The sequence below is a fragment of the Eucyclogobius newberryi genome, unplaced genomic scaffold (assembly GCF_026437365.1).
Source record: "Eucyclogobius newberryi isolate DKJ021-1_F unplaced genomic scaffold, fEucNew1.0.hap1 SCAF_17, whole genome shotgun sequence".
NCBI classification, from domain to species: Eukaryota; Metazoa; Chordata; class Actinopteri; order Gobiiformes; family Gobiidae; genus Eucyclogobius; species Eucyclogobius newberryi.
In genome coordinates this window covers 22,650,013-22,664,604 of record NW_027315801.1, presented here as the reverse complement: position 1 = coordinate 22,664,604, position 14,592 = coordinate 22,650,013, and the positions used below count along the sequence as shown (strand labels likewise).

The window sequence follows — 14,592 nt, the reverse complement described above, 5'->3', positions numbered from 1 at the left end:
AAACCTCTAAATGTGGAACAATCTGCACACATTAAAGAAGAAGAACCAGCTGCAAACATTTTACTGAATACGCTTAATGACAACAGAAACACTTTGAATAATTGTTATTAGTTAAAACAACAGTAACTTTCTGGAGGTGGCATGTCACCTGCATAATTCCAAGCAAACAGAAAGTTCATTCTTTCCCAGAGGAGGCCAAGTAAAAGTCAGGTTTGTGGCAAGAACGCAAGCCGGCTCCCAGCATGAGGCATGTTCTTCGTTGCTATGAAACATAAACACTAAAACATAAAAGAGGTTACGTACTGGGGTTTTAAATGGGAGTGAAGCAACTACCGTATGCATAAATCAGAACAGAGCTTTAATGAGTCTTTGAGGTTTTCATAATTAGTAGTAATGCAATCACTTGATGTGTAGGATTTAATGAAAGACGACAACATTATAAACATGCAGATTTTTGGTGGGGGGCTTCACACAGCGCATTGACCTGATCATACTGGAGGCAGGGACAGGTACAAGCCATGTAAGCGTTGTGTGTTTCAGAACGGTGTGAGGTTCTAATGTCTAAGATTTATTTTTTCTATAACATATCAACATAACTAATATTTCATCCAAACTGTACACGTGGCAAATACCGGAAACGTTCAGACTATATACATTTACATTCTGATGAGCAAAACTGTACTGTGAATCTATGGTTGGGTGAATGTGGAAACTGTGCCCGTGCATGAATGCCCATGTGTCTTCTGCGCAGTCAGGCATGTCAGAGTGCACATATCCACAGAAATACCTACAACATAAATAGCAGAGAATAAACATGGCCACCCAATGGTCCACCCACCTTTCATCTGAGAATCATACTCGGCCAGACTGCCCTTCTCCCTCCTCAGTTTGCCGTGTGATGTCATCATGGTTGACCCCCGGACCTTGGCTTGTCACGGTCCTCGCCGCTTTCTTCTCTGGGAGTGTGCGTCTGTGACCTTTGACCTGGGTGATTCGTCTCCCGTGCGACCTCTACAGCCTCATGTAGCTCCAGTGGACGCTCCGTGATGAGATGTCAGTGCGTGTGCTGTGTCCATGAGGTCCTCCAGGCAGATCCATAGGTGAAGTGACCTGAGCAGAAGAGATAAGACAAGGCAATTTCATTATCAATTCTGCATACTTTGTTCAGGCTCGAATTTCCACTCTACTTTATTGACTAACCCTAACCTAACATTTTATGCTGGTCTTTCTTGTGTCTTGCTGCAACCTTACGTGACCATGTATGAGACTTGAGCGGATTAGTGATGTTTAGTAACAAAATTTGCACAAAACTATAGCAGTATGTGCTAAGTAATAAAAGTTGCATGTACATTATATAACTAATCATGTTTTGTTTTAGTGATTTCATAGGTCAATGTAATCGCTAGTAGGCCAAATCCTGGGACTTTGAAAGGAAAAGAAAAGCATATTTTATTGCAGTTATTAAAAAAAAAGTGTACTGAATGAGGATTTAATATAGCTCTTATCTTCTTAGCATCACTGGGCCTCGAGGAACAAATTTAATTCTGTCATGTTGTTTTCACATGTTGTAATGACAAATACATAAACCTTGAATCATAATAATCTTTCTAGTCCCCAATTTAAAAAAAGAAAAATCAAAATGAGAAGAATTTATACAGCAAAGTTAAGTTCATCTATTATATTTGCCATGATAACTATAGCAAATCAAGAACCACAGAAATTGCTCTTTGTTACATACTCCGGAACCTGCAGACACAGGTCAACAGTGAATGCACTTACATTACTTTTAATGCCCCTTTAAATGAGTACAGTGAAGCTCATTCCAGCTCTAAACTACACGAGGGCACTGAGGAGGACAGCAGGGCCAAAGGACAGTGAGATTTATGCAGTGTGATATGAGCGAATACGAGTGTGAAGGAGCTCTAAGACAAATGAGGTCAGGCCAGTCAGGAGGAGACACTGACACCAGAGGAGATTGGACATGAAGGACAGTGTGCAGTGCGTATAGGAACCACAGTGATGGGTGCTGGAGGGGGGAGGGGTCACTGCAGTAACGAAGGGTACAGAGGCTCGAGGTCAGACCACTGCATATCAATACAAGACATGATGAGGTTATATAAATTGATATATACATGTTTTCACACCACTCCGAGATGGAATGGACGACAGATGCCCATCGTGACACAACTACTTCAACTGGGGATAGGACCATTGTCAATAGTAAAAACATGCAACCTTTCCATAATTATGATCAGAAGAAGATACTGAAACTAGTAAAAAAAGTATCGATACTCAAATTACCATGAGTTTTATTAGAACAAGTATAAGGTCACATGATAAGAAAAGTGCTATTACTTTGTGATGAAAGTTATAGAAAAGTCTATTGTCTATAAAAATTGTTTAGATTTTTTTGTTATCTAGGGTATCGGGTATCGAGCATATTGCTTAATATCAAAATTGAGTTTGAAACACTAATATAGCATATATGAAGTACGTACATAATTTTCCTGGCCCTTTGTAACATACATTTACAAAAACATATCTACTAAAAATATTATAAAGAGTAAGAGAACAGAATCTTCAGATTTTGTATGTTACAAGTGTTGCCCCCTGGGGGGTGGGTAGTGTATGCACTGTGCAGAAAGACGTGTAACATGTAACTTTAGGATACGCAAACTTCTTGTTTTCAATAAGTTATTGTTTGCTTGGATTGTTCCACAGTATTGCAATGGAATGATCTATCTAACATTTATTACATTTTGAAATGCATTCTCATTATGAGTAGGCTTGCCTCTCCCTAGATCTGAAGTATCCAGGTGATGTCACCTGCTTGTCCCCATTGATATAGATAAGATTTGAGGACATACTGTGGAACATTCCATAACATTTCCATGGAGAAATGTTACGTTGTAGTGCACCTTTGAAATCATAACAGGCACTTTAACTGTTTTGTGTATTTTGTCAAATTATTTATTCATATGTATGTGTCTTTTAAAGATTTTAGGTATTAGTTTAGAAATATAGCGTAAATAGTTAATAATCATAACATTATATTTTATTCACTAGAAACCATCATATTGATATGAAATGGCTTGGTAGTAAAATGCTAGTAAAAGCAGATCAAGCAGATCCATTGACTTCCTGTTCAAAACTGTGGAACTGATAAGCCCCGCCTCTTCAGAGTGGCCTTTCACAATCATTTTCATTTACATGTTTTTATTTTTGAGAAATGTCTATGTGACATTTTAGACCTCTACGTGTATCACTTAGTTTATATATATATATATTCACAACTAAGAATGTGGGCGGGGATAGGGGGTAGGTGAAAACAAGCATGAGCAATCAAGCCTCAGTTGCAGGAATTAAAATATAACTGTGGGTAGACTAATGATGAGGAACCATCGTTGTAATAAGGTTAAAAGCTGATTAGGCACCTTTTTTTTTTTTTTTTAAATAACTTATTTTTTTAAAATATTTCTGATCTAATTTAACCACTAATATACTTGATAAAATACTGTGCAGCTTAACAGTCCAAGGGTGAACATTTTCAATACTTTAACCTGAATCAAAGCAGTCCTCCTCATGGGACAACTTTAGCCACGTCTTATCTTGGCGTGTACTTTCAGCCTTGAGTGCAAACACAGACAGAAGCAACTGCCCACATCCGCTGACAATTTCTCAACCAACACAGAGCAACAAGTGCCAACAGGCCGCGATGTAACAGTTTCTCATCCACTTTGAAGTAACCAAAGAGTTCAAGGTATAGACCACAAAGAGTTATTTTTCCATTCAAATCATGACAATCTGACACGTCTAAAACTCTTTTTACATGATATAAGGTAAAATGCTACAACTTTTGGCATATGTTAAATTGTGTTCTAGTTATGACATGGAAGGATAGACACAGAATAATATGAATGGACTCAAAAATTACCCACTAAAGAGAAAAATGATCACTTCACAACATTAGAATAAAAATGTGTGTAGCATTTTTAGATATACCTGATTCAAATTTTGCAACAATTTCACAACATTATTGATAATTTGCTATACATGCTTCAAGTTGAAGGTTTGAGCAATATTGATACGGTTCTGCTTTTGTTTTCTTATAACAGCTAATAATTGGTTTCTTCTGATTACATTTTACAAAAAAACACACACAAAAACAAGCAAATTAAAGGCTATTTTGAGTGTAGTTTCAGATAACTGTGATTTTGTTCTGTAAAACTTGATATCTAAAAGGGAACTATGCATGCACAACTGTCCAGGGGATCGCAAACAGTTGCAAAAGTGGCCAGTTATGCAGTCAATGTAAATATAAATGTGGAGGTAGTTGCCAAACAGTGAAGTAATGAAGTTTGGAAAGACTCAAAACTAAAAGATACTTGAATATAGTGCAAAAATAATGATCCTCATCATTATAACCCTATGACACAACTACAAATAAGGCACTGCAGGAAAACAACTGCCAGATCAGAACGGTTTCATTTCCTTCCAAACCAGTGTGATCCAGAAACACAGCAAATGGAGAAGTGCTGAAGAAAAGATTGTATTAAAGTCACTCCTAAAGGGCCCCGAGACCTTGGGGGCTCCAGAGGCCCTCATCAGCCAGTGACCTTAATCTGCACAGAACAAAGCCCGTGTAAATGATCTGAGGAACAGCTGAGGAGGGGAGGAATTCACAGAAAGAGTTCTAACCGAGAGAGAGGGAGGGAGACAGCGCAACCGGGGAGGGGACCACGCTCACAGCCAAGGTCACACCGGGACTGAATCAAACCAGGGAATCAAACTGGAATACCCGTTCACCCAATAAATACAAAAGAACAAATGACGTACAAATGAGACAAGTTCAGCGTGATAAAGTTCAGGGATTTAAATATAAAAGAAAGCGACACGTTGAATAGGTGCGGGCTGACTCGCAGTGCCGTGTTCCAACAAAACTATCCATAAATCGCAACGAAGGTGGTGAAGTCAAGAGTATTTCACTTTAAATTTGAAATCAAATTGAAATCAAAAGCTGACATGTACTATAAACTGAAGTAGGCTAATCAACACTAATTATGTGTTACTGATGTGGTATTTGCCCCCAAAATAACATAGTATATGCCAGGCCCTAGTTCTAATTGGGTGACCGTATAGGTACTTGTGTGTACTAGGCAGATTTTTTACAGCAGATGCACCTCCTGACCTGAACCTGTCAGTTGAGGTCAAAGTTTATCACTAAATGCACCTCATAACACAGAAAATGTGAACGATTACAACATGAAATTTCAAATGAACTCTTAAAAAGAATGTCAAACGTCCTTATACAATATCCCAAGCAACTACTGTGTTATGAAAGTCTCTGGGGAGCAGGATTTATTAGAGAATACAAGCTGTACATTGTGTGCGTTGACTAAATGGGAAATTCCTCACACCGCTCAGAGCCACTTCCAACCGCTGGGAGCTGCGGCCTGACCCCCTGACTGTTGACAACATCGTGTTTTGTGCAGAAGTGTACGCCCATAATCTGTCAGGAGAGCAGCTGTTTTCGAGGCATGAAACATCATCTCAGGAGGACACTGCGGAGTTGTTATGGATCCGTGCTCGAATGAGAAAAATATGGATGACTTCAGGATGAGCTCACTTCCTCCAAAACTTTAATAGACATCTGACATTTTGTGCATTTAATCCGACTCTTTGTCTGCGCTCAGAGTCTAAGGGTTTTCTCTGATTTCTCTGCAAGTGGGCCTGTCACGATTATTTTATATCGTTCAATACATAAAAGTTTGAACGATATTTTCTTTTTGCAAGTGAGGATTTTGTTTGTTTGTTATTTTTTGGCATACTATGACATTTGATGTGTAGAGGGTCAAATATGTAAGACTGATTATAGTTACTAAATAAGTACTGTTTATTTACCACAGCTCAAGCGACAATTACTGCATATACTGTTTTGTAGTAAGTTCAGTAAAAATAGTTTGATTCTGTCAGAAATGTGTCCTGAAACATCTGTCATGTTATATACAGCCCAACAGTTTTTAGAAAGTATAGAACAGAGAGAGGAAGCAAAGGAAAAAAGACATCCAAAAAAGCTACGGCATATTCTGGTCCACAAAAAATGTTAGAGCTGCTGAGACACTAGAGCAGTTTAAATCTTTGTTAAAAACCTACCTTTTCAGTCCTTATTGTTAATTCACTTCATGTGTATTTTAATTGTTTGTAACTATGTATTATTGCTCTTTCTGTACAGAACTTTGAGCTTTTAAAGTTGTAAATGTGCTTTATGAAACTTGACTAACTAAACTAAACTGACATTTACACTGACATAAAAGTCCAATTTAGTCAATTTTTTTCCATGTTAGAATTTCTTTTCCAGTCCTAGCTATTGCAATTGCTCATAGCCATAGTAAAACAACAATCGTGTATTCAAATAAGTAATTTGAATACAATAAATAAGTAATTCAAGTAAGACATTTCCAGGGCTTAAAAGGAATGAGTCAGGGCCATGTTAGTTTGAACTGTTAGCTCCACCCACGTAGTCATTTCTGGCACTTTGACATTGCACCACGGCAAATACAGTCAATGACCACGACACAGAAACCAACCGTCTGGAAGCCTCATGCTGCTTTCTCCATATGGCTTTCATCAATCTTTTATCATTTTTCTCAATCTTGATGTTCCATGACTGTTTTCCCATAAGCCTCAGCAATGTACCTGACTGGACCACAAAGTGTGTCTCTTGCAGATGTTTTTCTATTAGTTATTACACAACAAACTTCTGGCAAAATGCATTAGACTGTCCCATTTTCTTCCACATTGCATAATATGAAGGCTTTAAAAAGACAAGAACAAGTTAAAATCAAGTACAAGCCCTTAAACGTTACTACTGTCAAAATACAATGAGAATAACTGGTCGCCATTGGAATACGGCAGTTGAATAATAAAGCTATTTAAAAAGTCTAAAGTTAAGACTCAAACTGTTTCTTACTTATAAACAACCTGACATGAGGAGACCTGGGATCTCTGCGAGAGATGCTGCAGCAGAAGACGGAATATAAATATACAACACAAATCCAGAAAGCAATGGAGAGCGTTCATCTGTATGTGCGAGGAGTGGTGTGTAAAGGAGGTGTAGCTCTGACATGAAATGTAATGGAATTAGTCTATTTAATCATAGGCAGACTGCAGAGGTTCTGTCGGCTTAGGGCTTGCAGTAGCGTCCTCCGCAGGTGTATAAAGTCTGCTGGAATTAATGCCATCCAACAGCTGCTGTCAACCGGTTTTGTTTTTTTGGGGGAAAATGACTTACAACTGGGCATGTTAATCTAATAGGCTGACACGGGCAGCCCATCAGCTCATTTCATTAAGATAACAAGTGCCGAGTGGCTAACTGATGGTTTTGCGCAAAGTCTTCTGCAACAAGTAGAGCTGTGATGAGATGTATGTAGGCCGATGAGAGATTAGCCACGCAAACGAGCCAAATCCAAATTCAGACAAAAGTTTCCTCCGAGCTACACTCGTCATGAGGCTCACACATCCTTTTAGCAGCCGCAGCAGCACGAGACAACTTATCTGATGGAGAGAATAATCAACAAAAACTAACTGGAAATGTCTTAGCACTGATTTCTATGCAGCTACAATTCAGTGTCTGATAAGGCAGTAGTTCCCAAAGTAGGTTGGCACAGTTATGGGGGATGATTTCAAAATATCCTTTTATACTTTATGACATGTTTTTTTAAATTGAGAACTGTATATTTTGTGAAACTAGGTCACATAACACTCAATATACTATAATACTTCTCAAATAAATACAATGGAAGGAACCGTGTGAAGCTTGTGCTCTACAATCATAACTGAGCCTGCGTTGCCAGAGCCTTAACCTGCAGATACACATTCAGGTGCTGGGCTTAGCTCAGTCTAAACCAAGTGAATTTAGTCATAGGAACTGGCAACCCAGCTCAATCTGCTTTCTGATTGGATAATTGTCCAATCATCCAATCCAAATAATCTGGAAACATTGTCCAATGTTTATGTAATTAAGAATAATTCAGCATTAAAATTGTTATCTGCAAAAGCTATATTTGATTTGAAAAAGGTTTACCTTGTATTTGGGGACACATATGGTTTTATAGTTTATGAAATATAAAAGCAAAATGTTACATATGGATCCATTAAACCTGATTTGCAATGTTTTGCAAATTGAAAGTTAATTTCACTTTGCAGTGGATGTCCCTGTAAGGCTGTGTGGTTATTTTGGGGGTTTTACGCTGAAAGGTTTGGGAATCAATGTGATAGGGCACACTGGAAGTGCAAGAGTGAAAAATCATAATGACAATGGTGGAAGCAATAACTGAACCAGCAACCTTCTGGTGAGAGGACACATAGGTAATAGGTAAATAGATTGCACATACCAAACGTATAAACTATAAAATAGAAATTACAATAAATTATGATTCACGCTGAAGTTGTGCACAAATGACAACATTAGGATAAAGAAAGAACCTAAAGAATCTATTACCTTTAGAAATCAGCCACAGAAGCAGCACTTGTATGTACTTGGGTGTTCTTCGTTCACCTTGTACAGAATGTCTACCCCAAACATAAATAGACACATCATTTGGAGGGAAAATGTGTTGTGAAAAAGTGAAATGAAAACCGTCTGACAGTTGGGTTTTGTGAGTGAGGCCACATCCGCAATTCTTGGCTTTCTCGGGCACCTTCAGTTTGTGACAACTCATTCATTACCTGTCTGTGTTATGATTATACACATTGGCATCATTTCTGAAAGCCACATTTGTGTTAGTGATTTGTAAAATGTGCCGCAAAGTTCTTGACATTTGGAACATGAACGGTCAATAGTTGTCCAAGTAGAAATGGGTGGTAAAGTATATTGACTCGCTTGCATGTACAGTTCACCTCAAAATGCAATGAACATGTTTTTCTATACTTATGTGTAAATACAATCACTGTTGTAAGATTTAACGACCACTGAAAATAACTACCTGTTTTCCACGTGTCCCCTTACGTAAGGCCAAAGAAGCTGCGATAGGAGGGTAATGGTTATGTTTCCCCCACAAGTGAAAATAAACAAAAAAGCCTTATTAAAGTATTTTTCAACATTCAGCCAGAGTAAAATTTTTCCAGTTCAAACTGTAGTGAGTTTGCATTTCTATCAACAAAATGGTCCACATTTCTTAAAGGTCATACATAATGTGTTCTTATTGCACAGTGATATAACATTTTAGCTGAGGATATTTCTGCACATAACTATAATGCAGACTCCTCGGGTCGTTGTGGTGAAGGAAAACCCTTTTAATTTGCTCAATAAAAGATACATTGGTTGCATCTCTGCTCACTTGCTTTTATTTTGAATCTGGACCATGTTACTCTGTTCTTCATTAAAAAGCAATGCATACAAATTAAATTACAAACACTTGCGAGAGTGCCTTCCTGGACCAAAAGGCTGCTCAATATATTGTCACTGCAGTGCACTGCAATGTCAACAACTTTAGTAACATAAAACCAAATTCTAACAATCTAGTAGCTACTATAAAACCTTAAAGCCTGCAAGCATTGCAAAAACAGCATCCCTCTCTATTTATGGTAGCACAGCACATGATTCAAAGCAGCATTGTTCTTGTCCATTTGGAAAACATTATATATTGACAAAATATCTTGAATAAACACAATAAATTCCTGATTTTATATAGCTCCAATTTTTGTATTTGTGGGATTTAATTGTAGAATTATTATTGTTTATTTATTATAATGCAAGCTTGCTGTATTCACACCAGTGTAAGAGCCAGTTTAGGACAACAGCAAACCTCTGTCTTTGTTTTTATGTACTACTATGCATTTCAATGACCCGCTTATCCATTCCCAGTGCTTGACTGTAAATTACCTGTCAATAATTTATACACGAGGGAATCTCAAAGGATGTCTAAGCAGAGACTCTAAGAGACTTGATTTATATCTACGTAGTGGTCATAAATCAGCTGTGTGGTCAAGCGGCTACTGGAGGTGCCCCACACAACGGCCACATAAACACTCCAGCCTGTGAGCCTGACTGAAAATGGTGCACACATATTACATAATTGATACCTCTTCTTCAGTGAATCTGCAGCCTACATCAATTTGTCCACTTCAGAAGCAGCAGCAGCAGCAGCAGGAGCAGCAGGGGAAGTGAACGCAAGGTGAAGCACACGCACCACTCCAAAACTCCTGACTTTTGCATGAAGACATCACTTTGTGCATGTAAACAAAATGACATGACAGCCGCACGTACCTCGCATGCTTGTCGTCCTCCGTCGTGTCTGTCTATCGTCTCTCTTCTGCTCTCATCCCTCCATCTCTCCGTGGCACACGCGAGACGGAGCAGTGTTTGAATGTGACAGATTTCTCTTACACACACTCACGCTCGCATCAAAAACAGCCCTCCCCTCTCGCTGGCTCCCTTTCTTCCATCCCTCCTAAGCCTCTCTCTCCCCCTCTCCAGCTGAAGCCCCGCCCCCTGCTCCATCCTCTCCTCGGGCGCCTATAAATACGGCTGCTTCTATGAATATACCATCTTTTCCTCCTGCTCCACACAATATACCATCTTTTCCTCCTGCTCCTCCATCTATCCGCTGATACCCCTGCCTCCCTCCCTCACTCCATCCCTCCCTCTCTCTCCCTCTCTCTCTCTCACACCAAATGTTTTGCTGATGACCTTGTGTTATTCGCCCTAACAACATAGTCACATGACGGCATCCTGCCAGTGCAAGGTGCAGGCTGACAGAATGAGGCATAAGCTTATTCAGAACATACCGATGTTTTGGGCCACAAAGATCGCGCTTTCGTCTCTTGCGCTTCCTGTCTGTTGCTGCCGGATGCGGTGCAGTTTTTCGCCTCCTGACAGCTGAGAAAAAGACAAATATGATTTCTGTCTATACCCACACGGATCGTTTGAGAAAAATCTGCATAAATGTAATGAACATCTTTTTTTTTTTTTTTGGCAAATCGGTCATCTGCAGTGATTAAAAGGCACGCCCGTTTGTTTTATGATTGGTACAAATGCTGAGGGAACATGATGCATCTTCTCTTTAAACCCCAGCATGGTTTAGAATGGTGGCAGCTCATGCAACATGCAGTCAACCTGTGTTAAGTGTTTTATCTGCAAAAAAGTTATACAATGTAATATTTAAAATAGGCAATGTACACTTCTGGTGGTCTGGTCTTCCTCACAGAATAGTCAGAAAATGAGGTTAGAAACATCTGGTGCAGCCACATTATATGCACCCAGGGTACATTTAAACAGAATTCAATATTGGGCTGGGGGCTAGAGTAAGTCATGGACATAATTAATCCTCCGATTGCAACAGTGCTGCACCTGATTTCAGAAGGAAAAAAAGAATACGTTGAAAAGAATAAAAACAAAAGGCGTCTCAGAAAAACCACAGAACATCTGAGCTTCCATATAAGGCAACACTAATGCTTTGGTGTTGTATATGCAGTCTATTGTGTTTTGCAAAATGAGCAAATGTGAGGAGATATAGATCATACAAATGCAAAAAACAAATCACAACACACCTATGTCATTTAAAATATAATACATTTATTTTGTCGTTCAAACAAACACTACATTGCCTGTAGGCACTGGGACGCTCCAGTTGACAGCTGAACTATAAAAAGGGTCTGAATAAATATGCAAATGAACAATATGTCAATTTCATACTCGCTTGGAAGCTGAGAGAGGAACTGAGAGATTGATAAGGGAGGGAGACTTAAGGAAGGGTTTCTTGGAAAGATGACAGGGGCACACTCTGGCAAGTGTCTAAAACTGAATCTTGATGATCAAAACATGTCCAAAGGATTGGTGTTTATGTTGAGAAAAGAAAGACGCACTTAATTACTTATTTACATAACCAGTTGCTATTGTTCCAACAACATGGGGATCCACAGGTGACAAAAAATGCCAAACTGGATTATTATCACCCGGATATCAGTCTTTAGTCATGCAGGTGTATTACACTATTACCATTTAAAAGGCCCACATGAATATAAAGGCTAATTAAATCTACTTATAAAAAAGTCAGGTTTGTGACCTGCAGTCACTACAACTGCATTACAAGGTAAAAATGTGGAAAAACCAATACCAAACAAAAACAACTTTTTCTTCTGCCAAATACTTTTAAAGGAGAACAAGAACAGTACTTTATTATTACTAATAAATAACAAAATTAGTGAATAATTTCCTTTTTTCTGCTCAAATACATTTCAACTGAAGGACAAGGGCTTTTCCGTTAACGGTAAAGTGACAGTCTCTTCCAAAGGTGCAGTTAAGGCAATAGTTAAATCCAAGAGCAATTTGTGTTGTAAGAGCAAAGCTATGAACTTCAACAAAATAAATTAACAAAGGTTTACCAAGATTTTGACAAAACAAACCTGCAGACATGACTGATTATTTATTTTTTTTCTCAATAAAATGCTCTTTAATAAATGGTTGCAACGTCCTGGTGTAAGGCTCGTGCTGTAAAGTCAGTTCTGTTTCCGCTGTATGAGAGCCAAGGCTGATTCAAGGTCTTGGGCCGTGTGTTTGTGCGTCTCCACAGAGTGACTGAGGGCTTTGTGTAAGTGTTTTGCAGAGATGAGACCAAAGCGCATCAGACAGTCCATCAGCTGCAGCCGGGCGTTCCCAATAAATGAGTGAGAGAGAAACAACGAGAGACCTCCTTCTCCTCTGGTTTGGTAAAGCGGGACTCGGACCATTCCCAACACCTGCAAAAAGGTGGAACATTAATACTATGAAATATATCAACGTTTCCTTTTTTCCATGGGTAAAAGTTAACAGCAAAAATATCTCTTCTTATGCAACAAATTTCAATAATGTAGGTATGGGCCTGTCAGCCAACACATTTGCAATTTTGGGCGGTATTTTGCCCTATATTCTATTTTTATTGTGGCATTGTCTTGGTTAGTGCTTTTATTAATATCAAAGCTTTCTTCACACATTTTTGAAACACCTTGGTCTACAGTACCTCATGGCCATGCTCTATAGCTGTAGACGCTGCTGAGCGCTCTATGTCGAGAATCTGTTCCTCCTCCAACTTCTTTGCGTAGAAGTGTAAGATCAGGCCAGAGGAAGCTGATGCTGTCGATGAGACTGGGCCGTAGCAGGACTCCACATGGTTCTCCTCTAAGATGGGAACAGCCACCCCAATTTCCTCCAACAGCTCCCTGGTAAGGCCCTCTTCCAGGCTTTCTTTTGATGGGTTTACAAAACTAGGGTGGCAAATGAGATTTGTTAAACAGATAAATAAACATATGCCTTGATGATGCTCTCCAACTGGTGCAGCTGAAATACTTGTACAAACCAACATAATGTTGAATATAACTAACAGCACACTAACGGTTAGCTTTTCAATGGCAAAACAGTGTTCTTATTGCAAATTTATGTTTTAAAGACATTTATGTATAAGTACTATGGTCATATATGAAAAAGCTTCTTAGAAATGTACTAGAAGGATTTCATTCTCTAAGTGTTTATCCATAGCCCCAACATGCTTCAGAACTAAATGTACCTGTGCTGAGCTGTGGAGAGAACAACAGTTGGAGTACTTACCCGCCAGGGAAACCTAGCAGACCGTCAAAGCGCATCTGCATCTGTGAAGTGACACAGGCCACAATGAAATACTTCTGAAGACAGAACTGCACTCATACTCACATTTACTTTTATGTTAAGAAAACATAAAGGAATCTATATAATGGCTAAAGAAAAATATGATCATGTTATTTTGCAATTATCTCCTCAAAAATGTACTCATCACCTGTCTCTCAGGCATGATGGTAGTTAATCAATAGTGAGCGGGACCAAGAGAAAAAAAACTTATAATATAAATATAATTCTTTGCAGAATGGCAGTTCATCTCGGTGTGCTATCAATATCAAGAGATTATTTAGCCTAGCCACACTCTCAATGCACCAATGCCTTATGCAACTGGGAATATTGCCCTTCTTACCAATATAATGTGTCTAATAGGAATCCGTCCAAACAGCTGACTCTTGGTGTCAGAGTAGAGCATCACATGGCATGCATGTCTGCAGCCTGTGCACGCCAACGCTTCAGCCCTCGACAGCTGTCCACTCGCCATCTACAAATGAACACACAAGTAGAGGGGTGAGCACAGTCACAGTCCAGTGATCCCTGTGTGTTTCTGCCTGGATGAAAGAACTGCTGTCAGTCACTTGAGCTGAAGTGCAATAATGCCAACCTCACTAAAAGAATGAGAACACTGGATCTGCAGAGAAAGTTTTAAGCCTGGAGTCTGTTTACAGGGCACAGGAGCAGTGCGTTGTATATTCTGAAATAGCACAAGCCTGTGATTTTTAGCTTTAGCTCCCTCTACTGGGATGGGGTAGAAGCTGAAATACTGGACTAATTAGGCTTGTAAGCTTGTATAATGTATGTGTATATATTTTCTTATTATATAACAGCCCTTATTAATAGAGACAGAAATTAAATACATGTATAACTTGGATTAAATTTAAAAACGTTAACTCAGTGAAGGCAAACTAAATAATTACCAAAACAAAATGCTTTTCAGACTCATTTGTGTTGTGATAAGCACGTGC

At 38.9% G+C, this 14,592-nt stretch overlaps 2 protein-coding genes across 3 annotated transcripts in view; both read right to left on the bottom strand.

The window, feature by feature from the left end:
• Positions 1 to 10,456, bottom strand: part of arhgap4b (Rho GTPase activating protein 4b) — a 34,001-nt gene extending 23,545 nt beyond the window's left edge. For both annotated transcript variants that reach the window (XM_072449499.1, XM_072449500.1), the window contains exons 1-2: positions 10,268 to 10,456; positions 839 to 1,110 (exon numbers count right to left, since the gene is read on the bottom strand). In XM_072449499.1, coding sequence (XP_072305600.1) covers positions 839 to 908 — 70 coding nt within the window. In that variant the 5' untranslated portion in view covers positions 909 to 1,110; positions 10,268 to 10,456. The remainder of the gene's footprint in view (positions 1 to 838; positions 1,111 to 10,267) is intronic.
• A 1,629-nt stretch (positions 10,457 to 12,085) lies between these two features.
• Positions 12,086 to 14,316, bottom strand: LOC140363140 (U8 snoRNA-decapping enzyme). Its single transcript, XM_072449498.1, has 5 exons — positions 14,232 to 14,316; positions 13,980 to 14,111; positions 13,583 to 13,623; positions 12,999 to 13,242; positions 12,086 to 12,738 (listed from the first exon to the last, which is right to left on the bottom strand). Exons 2-5 carry the CDS (start codon positions 14,109 to 14,111, stop codon positions 12,499 to 12,501), a joined length of 657 nt encoding a protein of 218 aa, XP_072305599.1. The 5' UTR covers positions 14,232 to 14,316; the 3' UTR covers positions 12,086 to 12,498.
• Positions 14,317 to 14,592: the final 276 nt, after the last annotated feature.